Source organism: Pipra filicauda, unplaced genomic scaffold, assembly GCF_003945595.2.
Source record: "Pipra filicauda isolate LSUMZ 115617 unplaced genomic scaffold, ASM394559v2 scaffold19_size4547281_pilon, whole genome shotgun sequence".
Lineage (NCBI taxonomy): Eukaryota > Metazoa > Chordata > Aves > Passeriformes > Pipridae > Pipra > Pipra filicauda.
Genome location: NW_024104309.1, coordinates 179,777 through 201,356, shown reverse-complemented (window position 1 = coordinate 201,356; position 21,580 = coordinate 179,777). Strand labels below are relative to the sequence as shown.

The following is a 21,580-nucleotide window of genomic DNA, read 5'->3' as shown; positions in this document are numbered from 1 at the left end:
GCGGCTTTGCGCTCCCCCTTTTTTAAGCACAAACAATCGCTACTTCTGTTTCCTAAGGACACGAAGCCGGTTTCTCTCTCCTCTTTTTTTTTTTTTTTTCCCTCTCTCCCCCCCCTTTTTTTTTTTAACCTCATCAGCTTTTTTTGAAAAGAAAAAAAATTTGAGCGCTTTTTGAGTTGAAACACCCGCCCACATTTTAACGGCACAGATTTAAGGAGGCGCGGCGGAGTTCGGGCAGGAAGGCCTGTAGCGGCTCCCGCCCGCCCCTCGCCCGGCCCCGGCCGCGCCGCTGCCGCAGCCCCGCGGCGCCGGGTGCCGTCCCCTCGCCGCGCAGCCCCGGCTCGGCACTGCCCCGCCACAGCCACCGCGGCCCCGCTGCTTTTAGGAGGAGCGCTGCCGAGGCCTAGTGGGGGGGAAATGAAAGGAAAAGGAGGTTTTAGAGCCGGGAGCCCCCGCGTCCCGGCGGGAGGACCGGGATCGGGGGGAGCTCGGCGGGCGGCAGGGCGGCCTCCGCCGCGGCGCTTCTCTCCGGCGGGCTCCACCTGCCCGCGGGGGGAGCGGAGCCTGCTCCGGTCCCGGTCTCGGTCCTGGACCCACCGCGCTCGCTCGGCGCCCTGCGGGGCAGCGGCTCCGCGCTCGGGGCCACCCCGGCAGCGGCGCGGGCTCCGCTCCCCGAGGACAAGGTCAAGGATGAAGGGTCAATGTCAAGTTGTCTTAACGGTGGAAAGGCGACCGTTCACGGCGGCACTCCCTGCTTCCCGCGTTTCTGGTGTCCTTGATTGATTTGAAAGTGCCATTTTGAGGGGAAAAACGCACCCGGGCGCCGAGGAGACGCGAGGGCTTCGCTTTTCCTTCCCCAGGGCGAAGAAGCGAGGATGGTACAGTACGGGGATGTCATCGCCACTCTGCCTAACGCTATTTAGTGTCTTAAAGTGCTTTAATGGCCGGATTGCTTTAGGTTGCAGGGACCCTTGGAGGACTGAATTCTGCCAGGCGAACCCTCCGAGAGGTAAGGTGCAATGTCATGGCTCCCTGATAAGCACACGTAACCCATCGGTTGCAGTCTGCACGTCTGTTTTCTGCGTGGACGCCACGGGAAGATGATTTTGAATGTAAACAGGCGTGAGGCAGCTCGGGGAGATGCGTTAGGGAGGGAACCTGTGGCAGTGACATCTCCTCCAGCACTGCCCTGCGGGGGGAACCTGCCGCTGGCAACCGGGCAGGGGCCGGAGGGGGCCGGGGCCCGAGTCGGGGCCACCGCCGTCAGATAGAGCCGGTTCTGCAGGGATGGACCTACAGCTGAGTGAAGCCAGTATGACTTCTGCATCTGGCTCTCCTCTCAGCGTCAGTTGCTTTTTGTGTCGCAATTTAATTTTTCTGTACTGATTTCCCCCCCCACGCTTGTTTGTGAATATACAAAGGTGACAAGTGTGAGCTGCCTGCACACCGAGCAGGGAAAGCAACTTTGTTCAATTTATCAACTAACCCCCCACTCCCATTAAAGGCCCGTGTATTTTTAAAGGCCTCACTGTGATAATTCTCGTCCTGAAGTAACAGCGCTTTTCCTTCCTTTTTTTTACAGTTTTGTAAGGAAAAATATGAATTATAATTTCCCTCAAAGTTAGCTCTAGAAATATATATACACACAAATATAATTTATTTATTCAAATATAGTTGCTTTTCTGCATAAGGAAGGAATTTATATGCAACACTTCGATTATTCATTCAGATGGCTTGTAAGTGACTTTATTTTGTGACTAATCGCTACTAAAATCCACAGGCTTTGGTGGTGTTCCCTGTTGCTAAATTACTGCAAAATTAGACCTGCAAGTCTTACAACAGTCTCACATTATTTTTTGTTGGTTTACAGTTCAGAATAAAGTTCGCATCTTCTGTTAATCACACCACATAGCAAAAATAATTAAGTAGAGGGTAGTTGGAGTGCTGCAGGCCTCCTGCAAGTCAAACTGCCCGGCCAGAAAATGCCGCGAAGCCTCCTCTACCGCGGGGCTCTGTCAAACGTCTTTGCAGAAAGTAGCTCGTTAGTCCTGATCGTTTCGTCTCGTGAATGACGAAGATAATCCCCCTAAAACTAAAAGAATTGTCCCAGTGGGCTCCAGAATCATCAGAAAAAAACACTTTCTGGAGGGAGATCTTATCGGCGAGCATTACAAGGAGTAAGATAAGCAGCTCCCTACTTTGTCTAACACTCTTTGAAGAACACAACACAGCTCGAGTGGCTCGCAGCGAGGGGTTGTGAGAAGGTGAGAAGGGGAATAGAAACTTTCGTTGTGACTTGAACGTGAACTTCCTGCGACGTGGGGCATGTGCAGGTTTTCACCTTCTCTTCACGTTCTGGATCAAATCCTTCCTGTTTTGATCTAATGTAGATATCATTATTTAAAATATGACTGTAATAGACGTGAACGTCGTGTAACTAATCTTGACAACATACCTATAGCTTCAATTCGTGCCAGGAATTAATTGGCCTTACTCCAGTTGCTAAAACTTGCTTTTCAGCCTTTATTATAGTTACTCTCTAGTAATGTGTGGGTGGATTTGTTTGTAATTTAGCATAGGCTGTACCTGGCATTGCACCATACCTTGTACTTATTACAGAACTGTCTGTAACATAGAACTGGGAAAAAAAAAACGTGCAGGTGTGAGGGCAATTAATTTATCATCCCTCCGGTCGTCGGTGGGGAGCTCGAATTGTTAAGCTAACGTCAGCGGGCAATAAAACCCTCTTGGCAAGCCCTGCCAACATAAACTAGAGCAGCAACACGATAAAATATAAAAAACCCAGCTTCTCTGACGCCGTGGTGTTGCATCGCAAGTGGCGTTTCGGTGTGGCGTCCGCCCGCCCGCCCGGGGACCCGCAACACCGCCGACAGACGCGCAGCTCCGGCGCCCTGGAGCCCGCGCCCCCCAGCAGCGCCCGCAGACAGGCTCTAAGCAATTCCCAGGGTTTTTCTTTGGGAACGCGGACTCTCCTGAAGGTACAGTTTAACTTTTCATCCCCCCCTGTCGGCCCTTAGCGTGTGTCCGCGGTCGCTCCCCGCGACAGGCCCCGCCACCGTGGGCGGTCGCGCCGGGCTCCCCCCGCAGCTCTGCCCGGGGCCAGCCCGGCTGCGGCGGCAGGAAGCTCAGAGGGTCCGGGAAAATCGCCTGTAACTCTATAAAAACCCAATAAAAGAACCGTGTTCCCTAAACCCGGCGGAATATCTTGATTCAAAGGTATCATCGTGTGGCTTTATTAGCTGATACGAAAGCTGCTCGATGCCTCTGTGACCTCAGATAGTTGCGACACTCACAGGACGCTCCTACAAAAAGCACAGCAAAACATGTTGGACTAATTAGCAAATTGGCGTCCAAATGCGTGCTTAATGTCAGGAGGGGGGTAGGTGAACTGCATCAGGTTGTAGAAGGCAGACTTAACATTAATTACAGTTAGATTTGCATCACTTAAAGCAGATTTATTTGCGGTATATAATAGAATTGCAGCTTACAGTGCTGGAGTGCTAAGCCTGAGCAAGGGCCGCTGTGCAGATCACGGGTCCGTCGGCTCAAAAACCTGTGGAAAAACGCACTTCCTTCTTTTGTGATTAGTCGGAACACGGCGAGGGGAAAAACACCGAGCTGTACCGAGCCCCGGCCCTGTGCGCGCCCCCCGCCCGGTGGGGTCGGGTCACTCGGCGGGCACAACGGTACGGGCTGTCGGGGGGGACGGGGACCGAATCGCGGCATTCACCGATGGCACCGCGGATGGATGGAGGGAGGGAGAGATGGATGCAGGGAGGGATGGACGGACGGATGGATGCAGGGACGGATGGACGGAGAGGCAAGGCCGCCCTCCGGCCCTTGTTTCCCCGCACCGCCCAGGGATGGCCACAGCCCGGTCCCCGCCAACCCGTTTAGGCCGCACTTGGCGGCGGAGCCCAGCCGGGACACCCCGCGCCGCCGCCGGGCCCGGGGAGCCGCCAACCGGCGGGACGGGACGAGGGCTGTGCCCGCTCCCTGGGCCCCGCGCGGGCGGACCGGCGGCACCTCCGCTGGGCAGCGCGGGCCTGGGCGCTCCGCTCCGCTCCCTGGGCGCGGGCCCGCGGGGCCCGTGGTGCCCGTGGTGCCCGTGGTGCCCGGTCCCGGCGCGGTCCCGCCCCCGGTTCTCTCACAGCGCTTGACAGGCGGGCGATCACGTGCCGGCCGCAAAGCGCCTCTTTGCGACCTCAATGACAGGCAAAATGTGCGACACAGGCGCTGTGGAGGCAGGCGGGGAGCGGCGCTGCCTCCTCCTCCTCCTCAGCCTCCTCCTCCTCCTCCTCCTCCTCCCCGGCCCCGCGGCTGAGGCAGCGCTGCCCGCTCCCGGCCCCGCGCCCGGCCCGCCGCTCTCCCCTCCCCTGCCGCCTTCCTCCGCCCCGGGAGGGGCAGCCCGGGGGCGCCGCGGGAGCCCGAGCGGAGCGCGGCGCCTCCATGAGCTCCTGAGCTGCCGCCCTGCCCCGTCCTCCCCGCCGGCAGCGGCTCCAGGTGCGCGGGTCCGAGCAGAGCCGGGACGCAGCTGGCTGCAATGGCGTCCAACATGGACCGGGAGATGATACTGGCTGATTTCCAGGTAAAATTTTCAAGCCGCCGCCGCACAGCCGTGGCCTCTCGCTGCTTTTCTTCTTTCTCCTCGTTGCTGTGCTGCTTGTTCTTTGTGGGGAGGTCTCCGGGGTGGTGGGTGTGAAGCCCACCCTCCAAAGCCTCCGCTCTCGCCTTCCTTCTTCTTTTATTTATCAGAAACGGGGAACATGTGCCCTCTTCTCTCAAGGTGCGTGAACAAAATGTCTTCTTCAACTTGGAGAGTTTCAGTTTTTAATTAATAAATAAACAAAAAAGCTTTTTCATCCCCTTTGCTCGTTTGTACCCTCTGTGACCACCCAGGCCCTGGGACAGCTGTGAGGCAGCTCACTTGGAAGAGGTGAATGCCAGGGAGGACACAAAACTCATCGCTCCTCACGATGTGTCACAGTGTTTGTAGTGAATCACTTGCTGGTACTACAGATTAGCGCTGAACAGAGGTGTTTCCATTCCAGCATCAACACTCACTTCATGGTTGCCTCAGCCTGTGACTGTTGTGATGACGGTAAAACTCCTCACACCCCATTCCAAACAACAACGTGTTTGTGTGGAAAGGAGGAATATGCCCCTAAACCTTGTTTGTTACCTTTCCTCCTCCCTACAGAAAAGGGTTGCAGTTTAACTTCAGGCTCTTGAATCTTATTGCCAAAATAAAGTCTTTCTGTAAGTACAAGTGATGTGTTCAGGAGCCTCGTTAATCTGTTCAGGATATTGCTTCTTAATATGGCTTGGTTTTATATTGTATTTCTAAGGCCAAGTAAACAAAAAGGTGGAGGATACCTGCATTTGAAATAGCGGGCAGAACCAAAAGCAGCTTGGAAGGGTATCAGATAATATTTGATTATATCTTTTTAATATTTGCTTTTCAGTCCATAGGGTCCATTTACAGTCATTGTTCTTACATGGAGAGGCTCCTGGGTATTCTTGGATTGAGTTATAAAACTGCCATCTGTATGTTCAGCTTCTTAAAAGACTGTTTTCCAGCTGTTAGCAGTGAAACTATTTAATTTTTTTTAAAAAAGAAATCCCTTCGCTGTGTGTGTATGTTTCTTTGGAGCTACAGGTAGGGTGACTGTAACGTGCATTATGTAATTCCTCTTTTGCAAAAGGTATCTGGTATCTCCCTGATGTAACACGTGGAGTTTCCCAGCTGATAACGGGGAGGTGTTGTCACTTTCTGCACCTGAGTATCTTATAACCATATTTATTAAATGCTTAATAAATGTTACTTTATTGATACTTTTGTGTATATAAGGCATGAAATCTCAATTTTAAGGCTGGAGTTTCATAAAGGAGTTCTTCCAGTAAAAACACACCATGCAGAAGGAAACTGGGACCCCACTTCTACACTCATACCAGTGAGGACAGACTCTTACTGAATTCCACCTTAGTATCTGGAACAGGTTTACATTCAGGAATCCCAGGTGATGAAGTTAGTGACTGGTGAATGTAAGAATTTTTTTTTTAAATGGAGTTTTCAATACAGATTTACACTTTACAAAATTTTTATGTCAGTGCTATTTTGCAGTATTTTTGTGCTTGGATTTTGAAACCAGTTAATAAAAGTATAAGAGCAACTGCAGTGTCTGGTACCATGAAGACAAGTAAGTATTGCAAATTTGCAGGTGGGCAGTGGAGTCACAGAAATCAGTTTTAGATGAAGGGTGGATGGCAAAATGTGTCTCAGTTTAGGACACAGGAAATATTTTATCATATTCGTACATATTTAAAAAGAACCCAAACCCTTTCCTCTTGTATTTCAGCAGACAGCTTTTGTCTGTTTCGTCCTATTTTTTTAAAAAATAATACCAAGTGCCTGCCTGATTTCGAAGCACTGAACTGTTAATTGTCATGCTGTTAAAGCTTCAGATTAGTAAAGGACAATGTCAGTCATTATGAGGCCTCATATCTTTAGACTGTTACAAAACAGTAAAGGATTTTGAGTTTTTAAATACTAGATGGAATTCACAACTCATTCACTAAGAATTTAAAATGGAAAGTAAAAACATTACGTGCACAGTAATTCTGCTTGATTTTCCCTTCTATATTTTCTGTACTTTTTAATTAATAAATATGTTCCCTAGAGTTCTGCTGCCATCTTCTATATTTGTGTGAGGTATCTTGTTTAAGAATGTTGCACACAGTGGAAATTTCAAAAGCAGTTCTTTGTAGTTTCGTTCAGCTAATCTTTGCTGAATTAACTGGGAGGGAAACCTTCCATCACCATTTCACCCTCACTTTTCCCAGGTTATGTTTAAGAGGGATAGAGCAGTGGTCTTTGAACTTCTAAAGCTTGAAAGGGTTTTCTTTCCCCATTAAAAAAATCAGTGAAATCATAATTATGCCAATGCCTGATGCTTTTGTAAAGTTTTCATGGGTTTATTTTGTGTCTTTCAAAGTCGTTATGGATTCTGCCATTGACTTCAGCTAGAGCAGTAACTCGTATTACGTTTGTTTTTTCTTTTTAGCTCTGATTGTTGTAACAGGTTACTTCTGCATTCTGAGGTACTAAAGAGAAATACTTAAAAAAGGTATTTTATATAAATACATAGTTATACATAAAACCTTTGAATTTTATGAAATATTTTAACTATAGAGTAAAACACAGTAAGTGATATACCAGAATATTTTTGCTTAATGTCTGAAAACAATTAAAGCCTGTTCTGTGTGGTTTATAATTATTTTCTTTTCCTCTCCTTTTTAATGAGGCTACTGTATGTTACCCAGGGAGCACAAAGTACGTATTCATGCATGTGGGCTGTATGACAAACCTGTCTAACTTTGCCTTCTTAGGCCCTCACTTAGGAAAGATTATGCAGAAGCTTTGCTTTGTATGTGAGTAGTCTGATTGTTTTCAGGGCAAGTAGCTGATGTGGAGTTGAGCACAAAAACAAGTTTTAGCTTTTTCAGTAAATGCAATTCAGAATTTCTCCACAAAGTGTCATTGGCATAAAGGAAAAACTCCATAGGAAAAAACCCATCAGCTTGTGTTTGTAGCATAAATCCTTCAAAAAGGTAGGCACTTGTGAATTGGTCAAAGAGCGATGCTGCAACGTGCCTCACAAACTGGGAGGAATAGGGCATATATTTTCTACTGAATTTTTAATATCACTGTTCTTCTTTGGTTTGTTATATTTAACTGCAAAGTGTTCTTCCATCTCCAATGGCATACTCAGGTACTCGTGTGATAGAAACGCATTCATGATCTCTGCAGTTTGAGATCTGTTCTTCATTGTGAAGCAAATAGGTTTTTTTTTTTCTTTTTAAGTTGCAAACTTCAATTGCACCAAGTTTCATTAAATTGGGACAGGCATGAAAATCAATCTGTGAGTATGACAGAAGTGTCAGATGATATTTTTGCATGCTAGCACCCGTACTTTTGCTTTTGCAGCTTCACTTAGGATGGGGACTGAAATTAGCAGGAGTGTTGTTTAGTCCTTATAAGTTATGTCCACCTTTAGGACCACTTCATTCATTCTGTGTGCTTGTCCTCACAACAGTTCTAAGTGTAGGGTAGGCCTGAGGGTTGGAGTACTGTGGGATTTGCTCCTGTGTGTCCATATATTACGAGAATATCTGGCACATCGAGCTTCAGAAGGAAATTTTTCATAGAATTAATGTTTTTGCATTGACCAAATAAATAAGTGGCTCAGGATTTAGTCAGGTTGGGAAGAACTTCATCATGGAAAAAATCAACTCAAAAATCCTTGCTTTCGTTGAGACAACAGATTTCTAATAGTTTTCTTCTCCCTTCTGTCTTTGATCCATGTTCATTTTGAAACCAAGTTATGTGATTTTTTTTTCAATTTTTTTTAAACTGGATAATAGACTACTTTGGTGTGATTCACCAAAGTAGTGTATAAGTGTATATAAATTTTTTTTTCCCAAACTTTATATCAATCTTTTTCATAAAAACAGGGGTTTGTAGGAGGAACAAGGGGGAGTTGGGAAGGAAGAACCTCATTGCCATCAGTACAGAAAAGTGAGAGAGCATGCTAAATGATAATTTTTTAAATTATGAAACTGACCATGATATTGATACATCAGATATTTTGTTTTGTTTTGTTTAAGATTTAACCATAATTCAAACTACTTGTTTCCTTCTGGAATTACTACAATGAAAGAAACTGGAAAATCTTTTTCACTTGGAGGTTAACACACTGCTGTTAAATAAATGATAAATTATATTTTTAAAGTTGGTTGTTGTTTTTTTATTTTTTTGTGGTCTTGTCTGCTTCAGCCCTGTAGAAGATTATCTCTGTTGTTCTCAGAGTTTTCACTGTCTAGCAGTGTGTGTGCAGAATTTACATGCGTATTCACTTTTCTGGGGGTGCTAAGGGAGCTTTCCTTTCTTCTGTGTGTGTCAGCATGCTGGCTCAGGTTCTCTGTCATTTTAAATTATTGCCAGTGTGAAAATTTGATGGGTGAGAAAGGTAGGCAGATACAGCAATAGCTTTAATGCTTGATTCTTGTCCTGGACTGTGACTTATGCTGGGGTCTGGAAAGAGTGTTTTAACTAATTTCCTTGAGTGTAAACCACCCATCATGGGTTTTGAACAAATAGCAAAGTTGATGTCCTTAATATTGATTTCTGAAAGAAAAAGGCACGTTTTGTCATGAAGACACTGGAGCAGAGAGGACTGTTCTTGACTTTTGTTGCAGACTTTCAGTGGGGTGTTTGGAACAAGATCCTCAACAAAAGAGAGGTGCTGAAGAGAGTTTCAGTCAAAGTTTAAACATAAGCTGGAGGACACTTTCCTCCAAGGATTTAAAGTTCTTGGAGGCCTTCATTTTCATCAGAAGGCCTCCCTAAATATCTGGGTTTATTTGTGTGCAGATCTCTCTGAGCTAACACCTCAATCTTGCTCATACCAAACCATTCTTTTGTGTGGCCTTTCTGTAGAATAGAGTGCAGTGGGTGCTGAACTGAGCTTTGCAGCTCTCTCCATAGTAGCTGGAGGGAAATCCAGTACTCTAGAGATTAGAAATCAGGGTTTGGGATAGACAGGTTTGTTTATTTATACCCTCATACTGCGTATCTTTAGTTAAAAGTGGGCTCTACTGGGTTTCTTGTAGTCAGGTTGCCCAGATGCTCAGCACTGCTTCACCTGACCTGTTTTAGTGGATATAGGTTACTGTATCCTTAGCTAAATTTTAAAATAGTTAACAGGGATGTTTTTCAGTGTAAAAAAAGAGGACTTTTTTAGGACACTGTAGGATGTTGAAGTTCATACCTATGAGGCCTGTTAATTTTTATTGGAATTCTTTTTAATCCTTATTGCTTTTTATCACATTATAGTTTTGTGCATTACACAGCTTTGGAACTGGTAATTGGACCTCTTTGTTTGGAACACAGTTGGTTTTAATGGCCTTAGGGCCAGGAGACATGATAAAGGCATGCTGCATGCTTAGCGTGTTTTAGTTTGGGTATTGTCATTTTCATTGTCTGCTACCAAGGCCATCACTTCTATTAATTTATTCATCTCTTTATTCTTTATTCATCTCTTTAGGTACGTTTAGGCTTAGTTGTAATCCCAAAGTTCACGTTTATCAGAACAAGGCTAGTTTGATTTACTAATCACTGCTCTGGCCTTTAAACTGAAGGTGAAGTGGGTTCTGGCCTTTAAACTGAAGGTGAAGTGGATTCCAGAGTCAGAAATTAGAAGTTGGAGTAAGAGTGGTGTCCTTTTAGAAACATCATAACTTGAATATTTTCACTGATAGCTGTTCATAGAAAAGCCAGCTAATTTCTCCTGTATAACGACAGACAGTTAATTAGAAATACTAACTGACATTTATAGAGAAGAAAGAGGATCCTATGATTTGTGTGCATTACAGCCCTGCTGTAGGAACCTAAATAATTTACCACTGGAGCACCAATTTGTCTTTAGAAAGAAAGACTGTTCTTTTCATTCAGTTACCTTGGAAAGACTCTTCACATCATAGTAATCATGTCACCATTTCCATCAGCCCATTCATATAGGTATTTGGGTTAGTAGGTCACTGAAACAGATTGAGAGATGGTAGCTGTAGGATCCTTTTTCAAATGCCATGACAACCAATGCTAATGATACTATTGAAATTATTAATTATGTGTACTCCCAAAGGCTAAGAATGGACTTTCATTGAAAGGTAATGTGAAAGTTATTTGTCACGTTGAAAATACCATGTTACTAATATTTCTTGGTAAGCAAGGATCATTTACAGTAAACACACTTACTGAGTTCATATTTTTATGTGGAGGGAGGTGTGGGAGGTGGTGAGAATTTGAGACATTTGCTGTGTCTTAAGGGGTCTTGAGAATCTGCCATCTTGAGAATATTGCATTGCAGCTGGAAAGCCTGAAAGGGTAGAGTTTCCCTCTGTATTTGGCCAGTTTTTTTAGTTCAGTTACCGTGTTGCAAGCCTAGTTTTCATACACTTCCACACTAGAAGCAGGGGGTAGTAGCTTATTAAGGAACTACATAGCATGGTTTTGATAGGATTTCATATTTTTCTAGTCAGTGAATAAAGTTGTGCATATGTGGGGCAGCCATTAGATGAGTCCTTTCTTATAACTACTGTAAGAACCAGAATACAAAGCTCGGGGAAGTACCTGACATTCTACTCGTCCCTCATCACTTGGATGAAAGGAAATGACATGCTTACTGGCTGGATTGATGCCTACTAATTAAGCCCATTTTTTAGAGTTGAATAGATAATGTGCAATTGTAAAAAGAACCTGCTCGAGGAGGAAATCAAAGCCTCAATGTGTGCAGTACATGTTGTTTGGTCTATCGAAATAGTCGTCTCCTGGTCCTCTGTGTCTAACTGGTTGAGCAGGTCTTTGTTCCATAGGAGTAGTTATGCTTTCAAAAGATAATTCATTAAAACTGAAGTTCTTACGAGACATTTTGAAACTAGAATAGAGTACGTTAGGCCTTGGGTTATTTTATATAGGTTTCGTGTTTTGCCTATTGCAGGAAACAATTTGTAAAGACAAGAACACTGAATCTGAGTCACTTCTATTATTTTTTTTTTTTAAAGGTCAGGTTGTTTGTGTGAGCAAATGTCAAAGGTGCCATATCAGCTCAGATCGAAGACCCAGCTGGCCTAATGTCTCATCTGCAGCAGTGGCTGGTCCTTAGGAAAGAGCTGAGAGGAGCAGAATGTGAATGGATTTGCCTCATCCTAGTTTCTGGAAGTCAGCATTTTAAAAGCTTGATGATGGGGTTTGTTGTAAAACTTTGGAAATAAACTATGTCAGCTTGAGTTAGTCTTCTGTTCTTCAACTGACCAAGTTCTTCAGAGAAGTCTGAGTAGTTTTGTGATGTGTGAGTTTGCTGTATAGGAGCTGTGTCCACTTCTCCCTAGTATGTTTTATACATATACATACTAAGTCTATTCTATATACTTTATTGGAATTTCTGCTATTTCTTATGGTACAGAAGTCAAATTTGTCTGAACTGTAGAAATCTTAACCTCTTCTACTTTGTACCCCAATAAAATTCACCCAAAAACTTAAGGTCAGTACTGTGGGATTGTGATGTTGATTTTACCTTCAATTAAGGCTGATTGTAAGAAAAATCTGCTGTGAAAAATTCGAATTTAAGTTCTTTTAAAATTTTGGAGAGATCATTGGATCCTAGTTGTTTGTTCTATATGTCTTTTATTGACACTGTAGGATGAGTCTTTTCTGTAAAGAGTAGCTGTGTTATGGGATGGTCCCTGAGTTCCTCTGTAGTGAATGAGTGCACAGAATTCATGTAGCTTTTCTGATAGGCCCTGGCCTTCTTTGAATACTTCTCTACCATCTTCTTGCTTTGATCCCACTGACTGACTGTCAGGCTTTCTTGTCCTGGTGCTTTTAAAAGCTTATGTAATTTTTATGTCTCTAGAGAAATATTTGGTTGCTTTTTTTTTCCCCACTTACTTGTTGATTTGCATTATGGTATGACCTGTGCTTGATTGGGATTTGTGTGTTCTTCTGTTTCCCTCTTTTGGATGCCTGTGCTGGTTTTGGCTGGGGTGGAGTTACTTTTCTTCACAGTGGCTGGTATGGGGCTGTGTTTTGGATTTGTGCTGAACGCAGTGTTGATAATATAGAGATGTTTTTATTATTGCTGAGCAGGGCTTACGCAGAGCCGAGGCCTTTGCTGGTTTTCCTACTGCCGTGCTGGTGAGGAGGCTGGGGCTACATGGCAGGCTGGGAGGGGACACAGCTGGGACAGGTGACCCCAACTGACCAAAGGGGTAATTCTGGACCATCTGACATCATGCTCAGAATTTAAAGTGGGGGAGAAGAAGGAGGAAGAGGGGGATCTTTGGACTAATGTCTTGGCGATGGCTGAGCACTTGTCCGTGGGAAGCAGTGAATTAATTCCTTGTTCTGCTTTCCTTGTATGTGTGGCTTTTGCTTTCCACATTAAACTGTCTTTATCTAACTGTAGTTTTCTACCTTTTACCCTTCTGATTTTCTCCCTGATCTCTCTGGTGGGCGAGTGAGTGAGTGGGTTGGCTGCTGGTTGGGGTTAAACCATGGCAATGCCTTTTCCAGGTTTTGAAGAATATGTCTGTTCCTTCTGGTTCTGTTCTTCACCAAAAAAAAAAAAAAAGTGTTTGTGGAATGTTAAGATAATTTTTGTATGGATCAGTACTCTTCTTTGTGTGCTTATCTAGAAAGTGGTTTTTATTTATTCTTCAGTTGTTTTTAAAGTTCTGCTGTTTTGAGACAATGAGGAGAAAGGAGATGACTGCAAATGCCCATTAAGCAAAAGTGTGTTTGACCCCTGCAATTCTTTTCTGTTTTCCATCAGTTTTTTTTTCTTATGTGATAATGTATAAGATACTCTAAGAGCAAAATGACTATGATTCGGGAAATCCTGGGGTTTTACCTTCACTGAGATACTTTAATAAAAGTATTAAACAAACACAGAAACTTTGGGATAATCCTAACTAAAACATTTGTGTATTTGTTGGGTAAAGGCTGTCTTCAGTCCTCAGGAAAGACAAATGGGTTTGGTAACCCAGAGTACTACTTAATGGTACTGACTTTTGTTTTGGTTTGGTTTTTAATTCAGTTTGACCACTGCTCTTTGTATGTAGTGCATGTGGCTTTAACACTAGAATGTTAGCATGGGGCTTGGGAGGCTTGAGTTCATGTCTTGGCTCAGCTCATGGACTTCCTAGGGATGTGCCTTCGTGGTATTCTGGAAGCAGAATTTGCTCCAGAGTGTTGAGAGTGTTCACAGTCTGCTGGAAACCGTTTGAAAGTGGTTAGTGTGGTGCCGAATTAGCTGGGTCTGCTGAGAAGTGGTTAGAGCTTCATGCTGCCAGTTCAGACTTTGTCCCCTGCTTGCTTTGTTCAGAAGGCTTGCACTCAGAGCATGGGCAAAGTTCACTGCTGTCTGCTTGGTGGCTATAGGTTGAAATGTCTTCTGTGACCTTCAGAAATACAGCTTTTTCTTCTCCCTCCCCTTCCCCCTGTAGAAGGAGACTAATGCTTCCTTACTTCAGAGTTTTGCTTAAGGGGGTGCTCAAACAGTAGAATGATGAAGCTTGTAAATAGTTGGGTGTGGGAGTTAAAGTGCATTGGGCAAACTTTATCCTGGCATATTTGCCTAAAACCCTTTCTTGATTTCTGATACTGGTAAGTGTATTAGTTTGTTTTTGCTAAACGAACAGCTGGCGAATCTGCTTAATTTTTACCAGATGGTCTTCTGAGTTATGTAAAAACAGAGAAACATTCTTATCTCTTCATTTAGAAGCTTACAGCAGGTGACCTTTCAGTCTGTGTCTTGGTCGATATGCCTGGATGTTGTTTTTTTCAAGTGTTTGTCTGAAACAGAAAGAAGTAAGAGTTAATTTAATAACTGTGGATGATTCATAATAAGAATAGTCTTGATATATCAGTAAGTTGTTGAAAGGTTAGAATGAGCAGAGATGCCACAGAAGCATATGTGTGTAGCTGGTGTTGCAGTCTGTGGAGGTGGTCCTGAGACAGGTGGAACTCTGAGATGAGAAGAGCTGAGGTACCAAAAAAATATCATTTGTGAGTGTCTGAATGTGCTTCATCTCTCGATAGCCCAGAGGGGAGTTATATATGGATCCTAAATTTGTTATTGGGGTACTAAAACCTTTACTTGCTTGGCTGAGCATATTGGTTTAACTTTACCTGTTTTGGAGGAGCAAGTGTTATGCTTTGTTTCAGTTGCTTTGAAGTAACTGCCATTGCAACAGTGTATGTGTGAATTTAAAGAAAATTTTCTGACTTACTAATATGTCATAGGTGAATTAGTGTTTTAAATATTTCTGGGTTTGAGTGGACACAATCTGTGGCTGCTCTTGGTGCTTTATAGCCTTGTAATTATTATCTTTGTTTACTGAGCCATTCTGATAATGGATGGGGAAAGGAAGCAAGGTACTATGTTTGATTGTAGAAACAGTAAACTTGGGGCTAGGTTGTTTAAAAGCCCTACCTCCAGAAACCTGACTTACGTTAGGAATTCTTAGAAAGGGAATTAAGGATTCTTCTAGAAGAAGTACTAGCCATATAGGGGGCTGCACTACTATGCCAGGAGATGGAGGGAGGCCAGTCTTTCACCCTGTACTGGTGACACCACTACTACCAGGAGTACCATGTCCAATATCAGTCCCTCCACTGAGAAAGTAGAGCGAGTCCAGTGAAGGGTTACCGAGGAGGGGAGGAGGCTGGAGCGTGTTTTGTTTGAAAGGTGAGGTTAAGGGAGCTGTGTCTGTGTAGCCTGGAAGAGAAAGCTAAGGGAGGATCTAGTTGCTGTCTCAGCTATACAGTGGGTGATAGCAGACAATACAGAATCAAATTTCTCTTGGAGTTGCACAGTCTGAGAGTGAGAGGCAGCGAATATAGGTTACAGCACGGGAAATTATAATTAAATATATGGGAAAAAATTTCCCAGTTAAGGTGGGGAAGCACTGGAACAAACTGCCCAGGACAGGCTGTAGGCTCTCTGTTTTTGGAAATAGGCAAAACCTGTAAGAGAGTTGAAGTGTGTCTGTGAACTGATCTATCTGGTTTGAATTGAAGAGGTGAATAAAACAGCAAGGTAAATTTTGCTTATATTGCAGGGGAAGTATGGAGGGAGATAAGCAATATCTTTTGCTATATCTCATATGCAGAGAACAGCTCTGAGTAGTTTGTTGTTTTACTGACTTGGGAAGCTGAGCCATCCTTTTGAGCAGGTTTGTGGCCTGGACTCAGGAAGGGTTTTCCATGCTCCTGGGTTCTCTTATCTTGTGAGAGTAAGTTACTGAAGGGATAGTGAATTGATTTTTAACAATATGTGTTCTTTGCCAGCATTTCTGATTTCTCTTTCAATCTCGTATATCTTTGTGGAATAGAGTACACTGTAGTTGTGTGCTGTATCTAGTGATATAAATTTATTTGGTGCTTTCAAAAGTAAGCACTTCCTAGGGTGCTGTCTGTGCAGTTGCAGTGGATGGAGGTGTATTAATGCCAACTTCCTGGGTTTTTGTAGGTGATCTACTACTCTAGTAGATCTACTATTCTTCCTAGGTAGTCTGACCTGTTGAATCTTTTGAAGCCTTAATGTAGTTGTTTCTTTGGGCACCGTAGCTTTGTGTAAATATTGAAATGATGGAGACAGAGCTAAAGTTGCAACAAAATACTGAAAGCTCTTTTCTCCTGTTTCACCTAGCACTGGAGAGTCTGTATTAGCTGTTTTGATGTCTGAGGACCAGGCAGCAGATTGAATCACGGTAGCTTAGTCTTATTTTGAGACAGATGGATGTGATATTAGTGAGAGGGGGGAAAAAGCCTGTAGTTGACAAGTGCTGTGACTCTACCCTGGAGATCGGTTGTCTAAATTTGTTGCTGTTCTGGGTACCAAAAGCTATGACTCCAATTTTATCCTTTTGGTTCTGCGGACTGAGCATGGTACCTGTATTTGCATCTGCCCTAAATTGCTGCAGGAGGCTGCAGCTGAGGATGTTACCTGCAGAGTGCATGGAGAGGTTAGTTAGGCACAAAGTGAGGGTTTTTTTTTCATCTGACTGTTAGAGGAGAGAGTGGTGCACCGTGTAATTCACAGCCATCTGTCTGCCTGATTTTAATGGGCCTGAACCTGTTGTGTGAAATGTTCTAGGCCTAGTTTGGGTTAGCTTTAGTCGGGCCCTTTTTGGAGAAAATATAGCTACTGTTGGTAGCCAGAGGAAATAGGGAATTGTTCAACAGGAATGTTGAGGGAGACAGACGTCTAAGTCCTCCATATCCAGCTACTGGCCAAATGTGGCCTTCTAGATACTTTTGACTGCTGCATTTTGCCTCGGCGAGAAGGGGAATAATGCCACAGGTGAGACAGATTCTGCCTTGCTGCCAAATGCCATTTGCTCCCAGCTTCTGTGCAACAACTGCCACCCACTGTCTGCGAGGGCAACAGTACCCTGACTCTGTCTTTGAGTCAACAACAGCTGCTTGTTGCTCTGGCGGCTGGTGCAGCAGTAACAGCCCAGCTCTCTGTGTTGGGAGCAGCAGTTGTCCCTTCCAGCTCCGCTGTGGAACAACTGCCTGGATCCCTGCAGCAGGTGCTGGAGGAGCAGCTGCTGCCAGATGGGGAAGGCAGCTGCTTCCCTGGGATGTGGAGGTAGGCTGAAGCCTGTGCTGTTGAGGTGGGGGGTCACAGAGGGTCCCAAAGCCCAGATCCAGCTGTTACGGCTGCTGGGGTCAGACCACACTGCAAGGCATTTAGAAGAGCAAGTCTGTCGTCCTGCATTGTGGCTTTCTGGAAGCGGCTCCTGGGTTTGTCTCAAATGCCTGGAAGTCTGTCTGCCCTCCCAACTTTTCTCCTACTGAATTGTTTCCTCAGTGACTACTTTGCTTCTTTTATATAACAGTGATTAAGGTTACTGTGCCAGTTAACTAGGACCACTAATGGTTATCTGTGAAACTTTCCAAGGGTAGGGTCTCCATTGCTAAGGTGATGTGAAGCTACCTGGAAACAAATGTGGAGAAGCACTTCGAAGTTGTGTTATGTACAAATCCCAATCTGCCTGATGGAAACACTTACCTGGCCTGGAAAAGCAGGATGCTAAGAAAATTGTTTTAACATTCAATAACTTTGTCTTCAGAATCTGATTTTATGTATTCAGTGCAAAAAAAATAGTTTTCTCATTTTCACATTCATTTTCCTCTTATGTGGTCTGGAAAAGCACTGAAGTGACTGCAAGAGTCTCTGGAGCTGGAGCTGTGAATGGTTAAAATGCTATTCTAGATTTAGAAGAAATGCAGAGAGAAGGAGGAGAAGGACCTTCTGTCTTTTCCTTTGTCCTCCAAGAAAATTTCTTTGGTTTCTTTCTGATGTGTAAAGGTTTATAAATCAGTGAGCCTTAAAGGTTTTACCTTTTCTGTGGTGGTTTGCTTCTTTCAGTTTGATGACTTAGAGGATGTGCTGGTTGTTGATTGAATAAAGAGTTAGTTGTATTCAGGCAGGAATTTTCTTTTAAAATACCGAACGCCTTTTATTAGGTAGGTCTCTCAGAAAAATAAAGCTGAATAAAATGTGTGAATCAAAAACAATTCCCCACAGCTAGTATCACTTTACTTGCTTAATAACAAAGATATATTTTTGTATATTTAGAGCTCATCTACTTTGATATATTTTTGAAGGTCTTTTTTCCCCTTCTGTCTGCACATATTTAACGTCTTTTTTTCCTATTAAATTTTTGTTTGTTTGTTTCTTGCTTGGATAGAATGAAAGGCATAAACATGAGGAAAAAAAAATCTTTGTCTTGTAAATAATTAAACCCTCTCTTTTAGTCTGCCTTCCTGGATAAGTAAGGCCTATAGCCTTAAGGTGCCAGGTGTCCCCTGGACTTGTACCAATGAAATGATTTCAAATCTAATGAAAATACAGCCAGGTGACATGGAAAGAGTCCATTAAGAGAAGCTCTTATAAATATTCCAGCCATAGGAAAAGCTAAAATCAGCCCTTGCAATGAGGGATGAGAGACAGTCTCAGGAAGAACCAGACTTTTTTAATTCCATTGCTCACAGAACCTGTTGGTTTCCTGGGTGTGTTTCCCTAAAGAAAACAAAGGCAGAAGCAGGACAGGTTGCTCTGGGACTAACCTGTCACTGCAGAGTCTTTGACATCATGTCACACTTGCCAGTGAGGGACTGCCTGTCTTGTGTGCTTAATTTCATAGGGAAAATCAAAGACATGCAAACCAAATGATTTTAATTTATCTTGCATGACATGATGCAGTTAAAAGGAAGCAACTTCAATTTTTGGTTGGTGGGAGTTTTTGGTCATACTGATGGCTTATGACTTGATACAGGGATTTTTATGTTGTAGTGTGTAGTGTCTGAATGTTGAAATAGTGAAGTAATAAGATTCTAAAGACTCTGCTGGAGCTGTAACATTAACAGGGTGTTGAGGAAGATCTTGGAATGTCTGTTTTGTGGTTACATTGATAGAACTCCTCAAAATCAAATGTTAGAGGGGATTGTAAAAATGATGCAAAGATTTTAACCAAAACTGCTTGTCTCAGGTATTAAGAATTCGGATGATTTTTGTTTTCAGTTTGTGTTTACACCTGTCTATTCTTGTTACCCAGTGATTCTGCATTGCTAAGAGAGCAAGAGCAGGCTTCTGTTTTAGATTGTAAATCATCAACAAGATGATTTAGGAAGGATGCAGGCACACAAGTGAATTAGTTGTTTAATTACTCTGCCTTTACTGTGATAAGTTAACTCCTTTCACTGTGTGCTCTGGCAGAAGGGTAAGCTGATTTTCTTTAGTTTTTCTCAAAATAAGAGTATGCTAAAGTGAGCTGAATTGATTTGCAGTTAGTATGAGCTAAGAGTGGGCATATGGACAGTTGAAAGTCAGCTGAGCAGTAGGGCTGATATAAAGAAGGGGCAACTAAAACCAGTATTTGAGCTCTGAATTCTGGGTACCACGTCCTCAACTTCATCTACACAGCCCGGGGTTGAGAACAACACATTGTTGGTCAAGTACTTCTTGCAGATTGGAACATGGTGTAGTTCTTCAAAAGGTCATGCAGATTTTGCAAGGCTGATAAATGAGAAATAGGAACTCTTGATTTCTGTGATGACCAGATTAAGTGTACTTAATGTAAACAGAATCTCAGGCTGTCACTTCTGCAAAACTTTTTTTTTCAAAGACTACTTTGTGGCAGAGACATCAGCCTCAGTTTTAGTGGCAGGTTGTTGGTAGTGTGAGCCCTCCTGTGATTTCAGAAATGACAAGCTCAAGCCCTGCATTCCTTGAGCTTACCTGTTATAACTGGCTATAAATATATAAAGATTTGCAAGGTAATGTGTTGAAATGTTGTCTCATTTTTACCTTCAGAAGTAACTGCAAGAAGTAATGGACAAAAAAGGAAAAATTATACTTTGGAAGAGCAAAATGGTTTTTTAGCACTCCCAATGCAAAGTGGGTGAAATTCACTATTAACATGATGTGAGCAATGGAAGAAATTTTGTCTTGTTACAGAGAGAATCAATCTGGCCACGAGAGCATTGGCTGTCAATAGAAACTGCTGCCTCCCTTCTGCAGGCAAAATTGTCCCTGATTTCATCCTGTGGTCCTTGTGGTCCTCCAGACTGGTCCACTTTGTGTTGACATACCGCACGTAGTGCTTTGTCAGTGTGGAATTTGGGAAGAGAGAACTGAATTTCTCTGTGATTTCTTCTTTTTATGTCTTCATTGTTGGAAACTGGGAGAAAAGTCAGAGCATGGGAAATATATAACCTGGTGGCTTTTTATGTCTTGGGAGGAAAAAAAGTGTCTGGCCTCCTCTTATCACATAAAGGGGAAACAGGACTATATGTCTTTGGAATCAGGAAAACTGATCTGTTTGCTGCTGCTATCTAGCTTTGTATTATTACTGTTAAAAGGTTTGTTTTGTTTTTTTTTTTTAATCAGTTTTATATAAATGTTTTATGTAACTCTGTGGTAGAGCAGAAGAAGCACGATCATGTTTCAGATCTTGTAAAACTCTGAACTCCTCTTGTGTTCTTGAATACAGAGCACAGCTTTGGTTAGGATGCAGGATAAATTCCAGGAAAAAAATATTTCCTTTTTTCTCTTCTGGTGAAATACATCAGATATCCTTCAATGTGAATGGTAGCAAATATGTGGCAGAATGAATAGTGATGCTCTGGCTGCTGAAGTGAATAGTTGAAAGGGTATGGGTATCAAAAAAAGGCAGCAGGATGTTGCATCACAGTTTTTGCTGAGTAGAGGTGCTCTTATATTTGGAATTAAGCTCAATTTACAATATAGTTTAGTGGGGTGTTAGCATTACCTAAAAATGCTGTTGTATTAGATTTCTTGAACTAGAGTATAGGGTTAGAACAATATGCAAGTGTTTTGTTTGAAATAAAAACATTGTAAATATTTCATTATATAGTCTTACTTTTAAGTAGTTTCACAAGGGGTGCTCATTTGTATGTGCAGTAGTAGGTTAATCACTTTGATCATCAAAAGTTCGTAATTGCCAGCATCTTTTCCTCTTACACTGCACTGAGTAATACTCAGAGTGAGTAGGGGTATAAGATGATGGTAGAGGCAGTAGGGTTTATATAATGTGTTCCTGGCTTTAGACAAAATATTTCAGCTATTTTAAACATCATTTTAAAGTATTAAGTTTTTTTGTGCTCCCTTTTGAAGTAGTGCTTCACAGTTTTGAATGTGGAATTCTCAAAACACCTTTATGGGACAGCACTGTTGTCCTAATTTTACAAGTAACTACTTTATCTTGCTTCCCTGGGTGGCTTGCTCAAGGTTACACAACAATCCTCTGGTGGAACAGGGAATTACGTCCAAATGTTTGATGTTTAAAACTTGAAATCCTGATTTCTGCATTACCCTCTCCTAACAAAAATGAAAGACCTATACCTTTCCTGTCATTCTGCTGAAATTAATTAAATTATAAGTGTTAATACTCTGATTTTGATCAA

The 21,580-nt window shown here is 43.1% G+C and overlaps 1 protein-coding gene and 2 long non-coding RNA genes across 4 annotated transcripts in view; 2 read left to right on the top strand and 1 right to left on the bottom strand.

Moving 5' to 3' along the window:
• Positions 1–265: 265 nt before the first annotated feature.
• On the top strand, positions 266–3,212 carry LOC120323121. Its single transcript, XR_005563293.1, has 2 exons — positions 266–878; positions 959–3,212. It is a non-coding gene; the product is annotated as an uncharacterized LOC120323121 (long non-coding RNA).
• LOC120323120 lies at positions 1,731–4,148 on the bottom strand. Its single transcript, XR_005563292.1, has 3 exons — positions 3,510–4,148; positions 2,199–3,323; positions 1,731–2,092 (listed from the first exon to the last, which is right to left on the bottom strand). It is a non-coding gene; the product is annotated as an uncharacterized LOC120323120 (long non-coding RNA).
• A 220-nt stretch (positions 4,149–4,368) lies between these two features.
• Positions 4,369–21,580, top strand: part of FAF1 (Fas associated factor 1) — a 157,035-nt gene continuing 139,823 nt past the window's right edge. Inside the window, exon 1 of one of the 2 annotated variants that reach the window (XM_039380602.1) lies at positions 4,369–4,609. In XM_039380602.1, coding sequence (XP_039236536.1) covers positions 4,565–4,609 — 45 coding nt within the window. In that variant the 5' untranslated portion in view covers positions 4,369–4,564. The remainder of the gene's footprint in view (positions 4,610–21,580) is intronic. The other variant, XM_027739417.2, reaches the window with a different exon arrangement.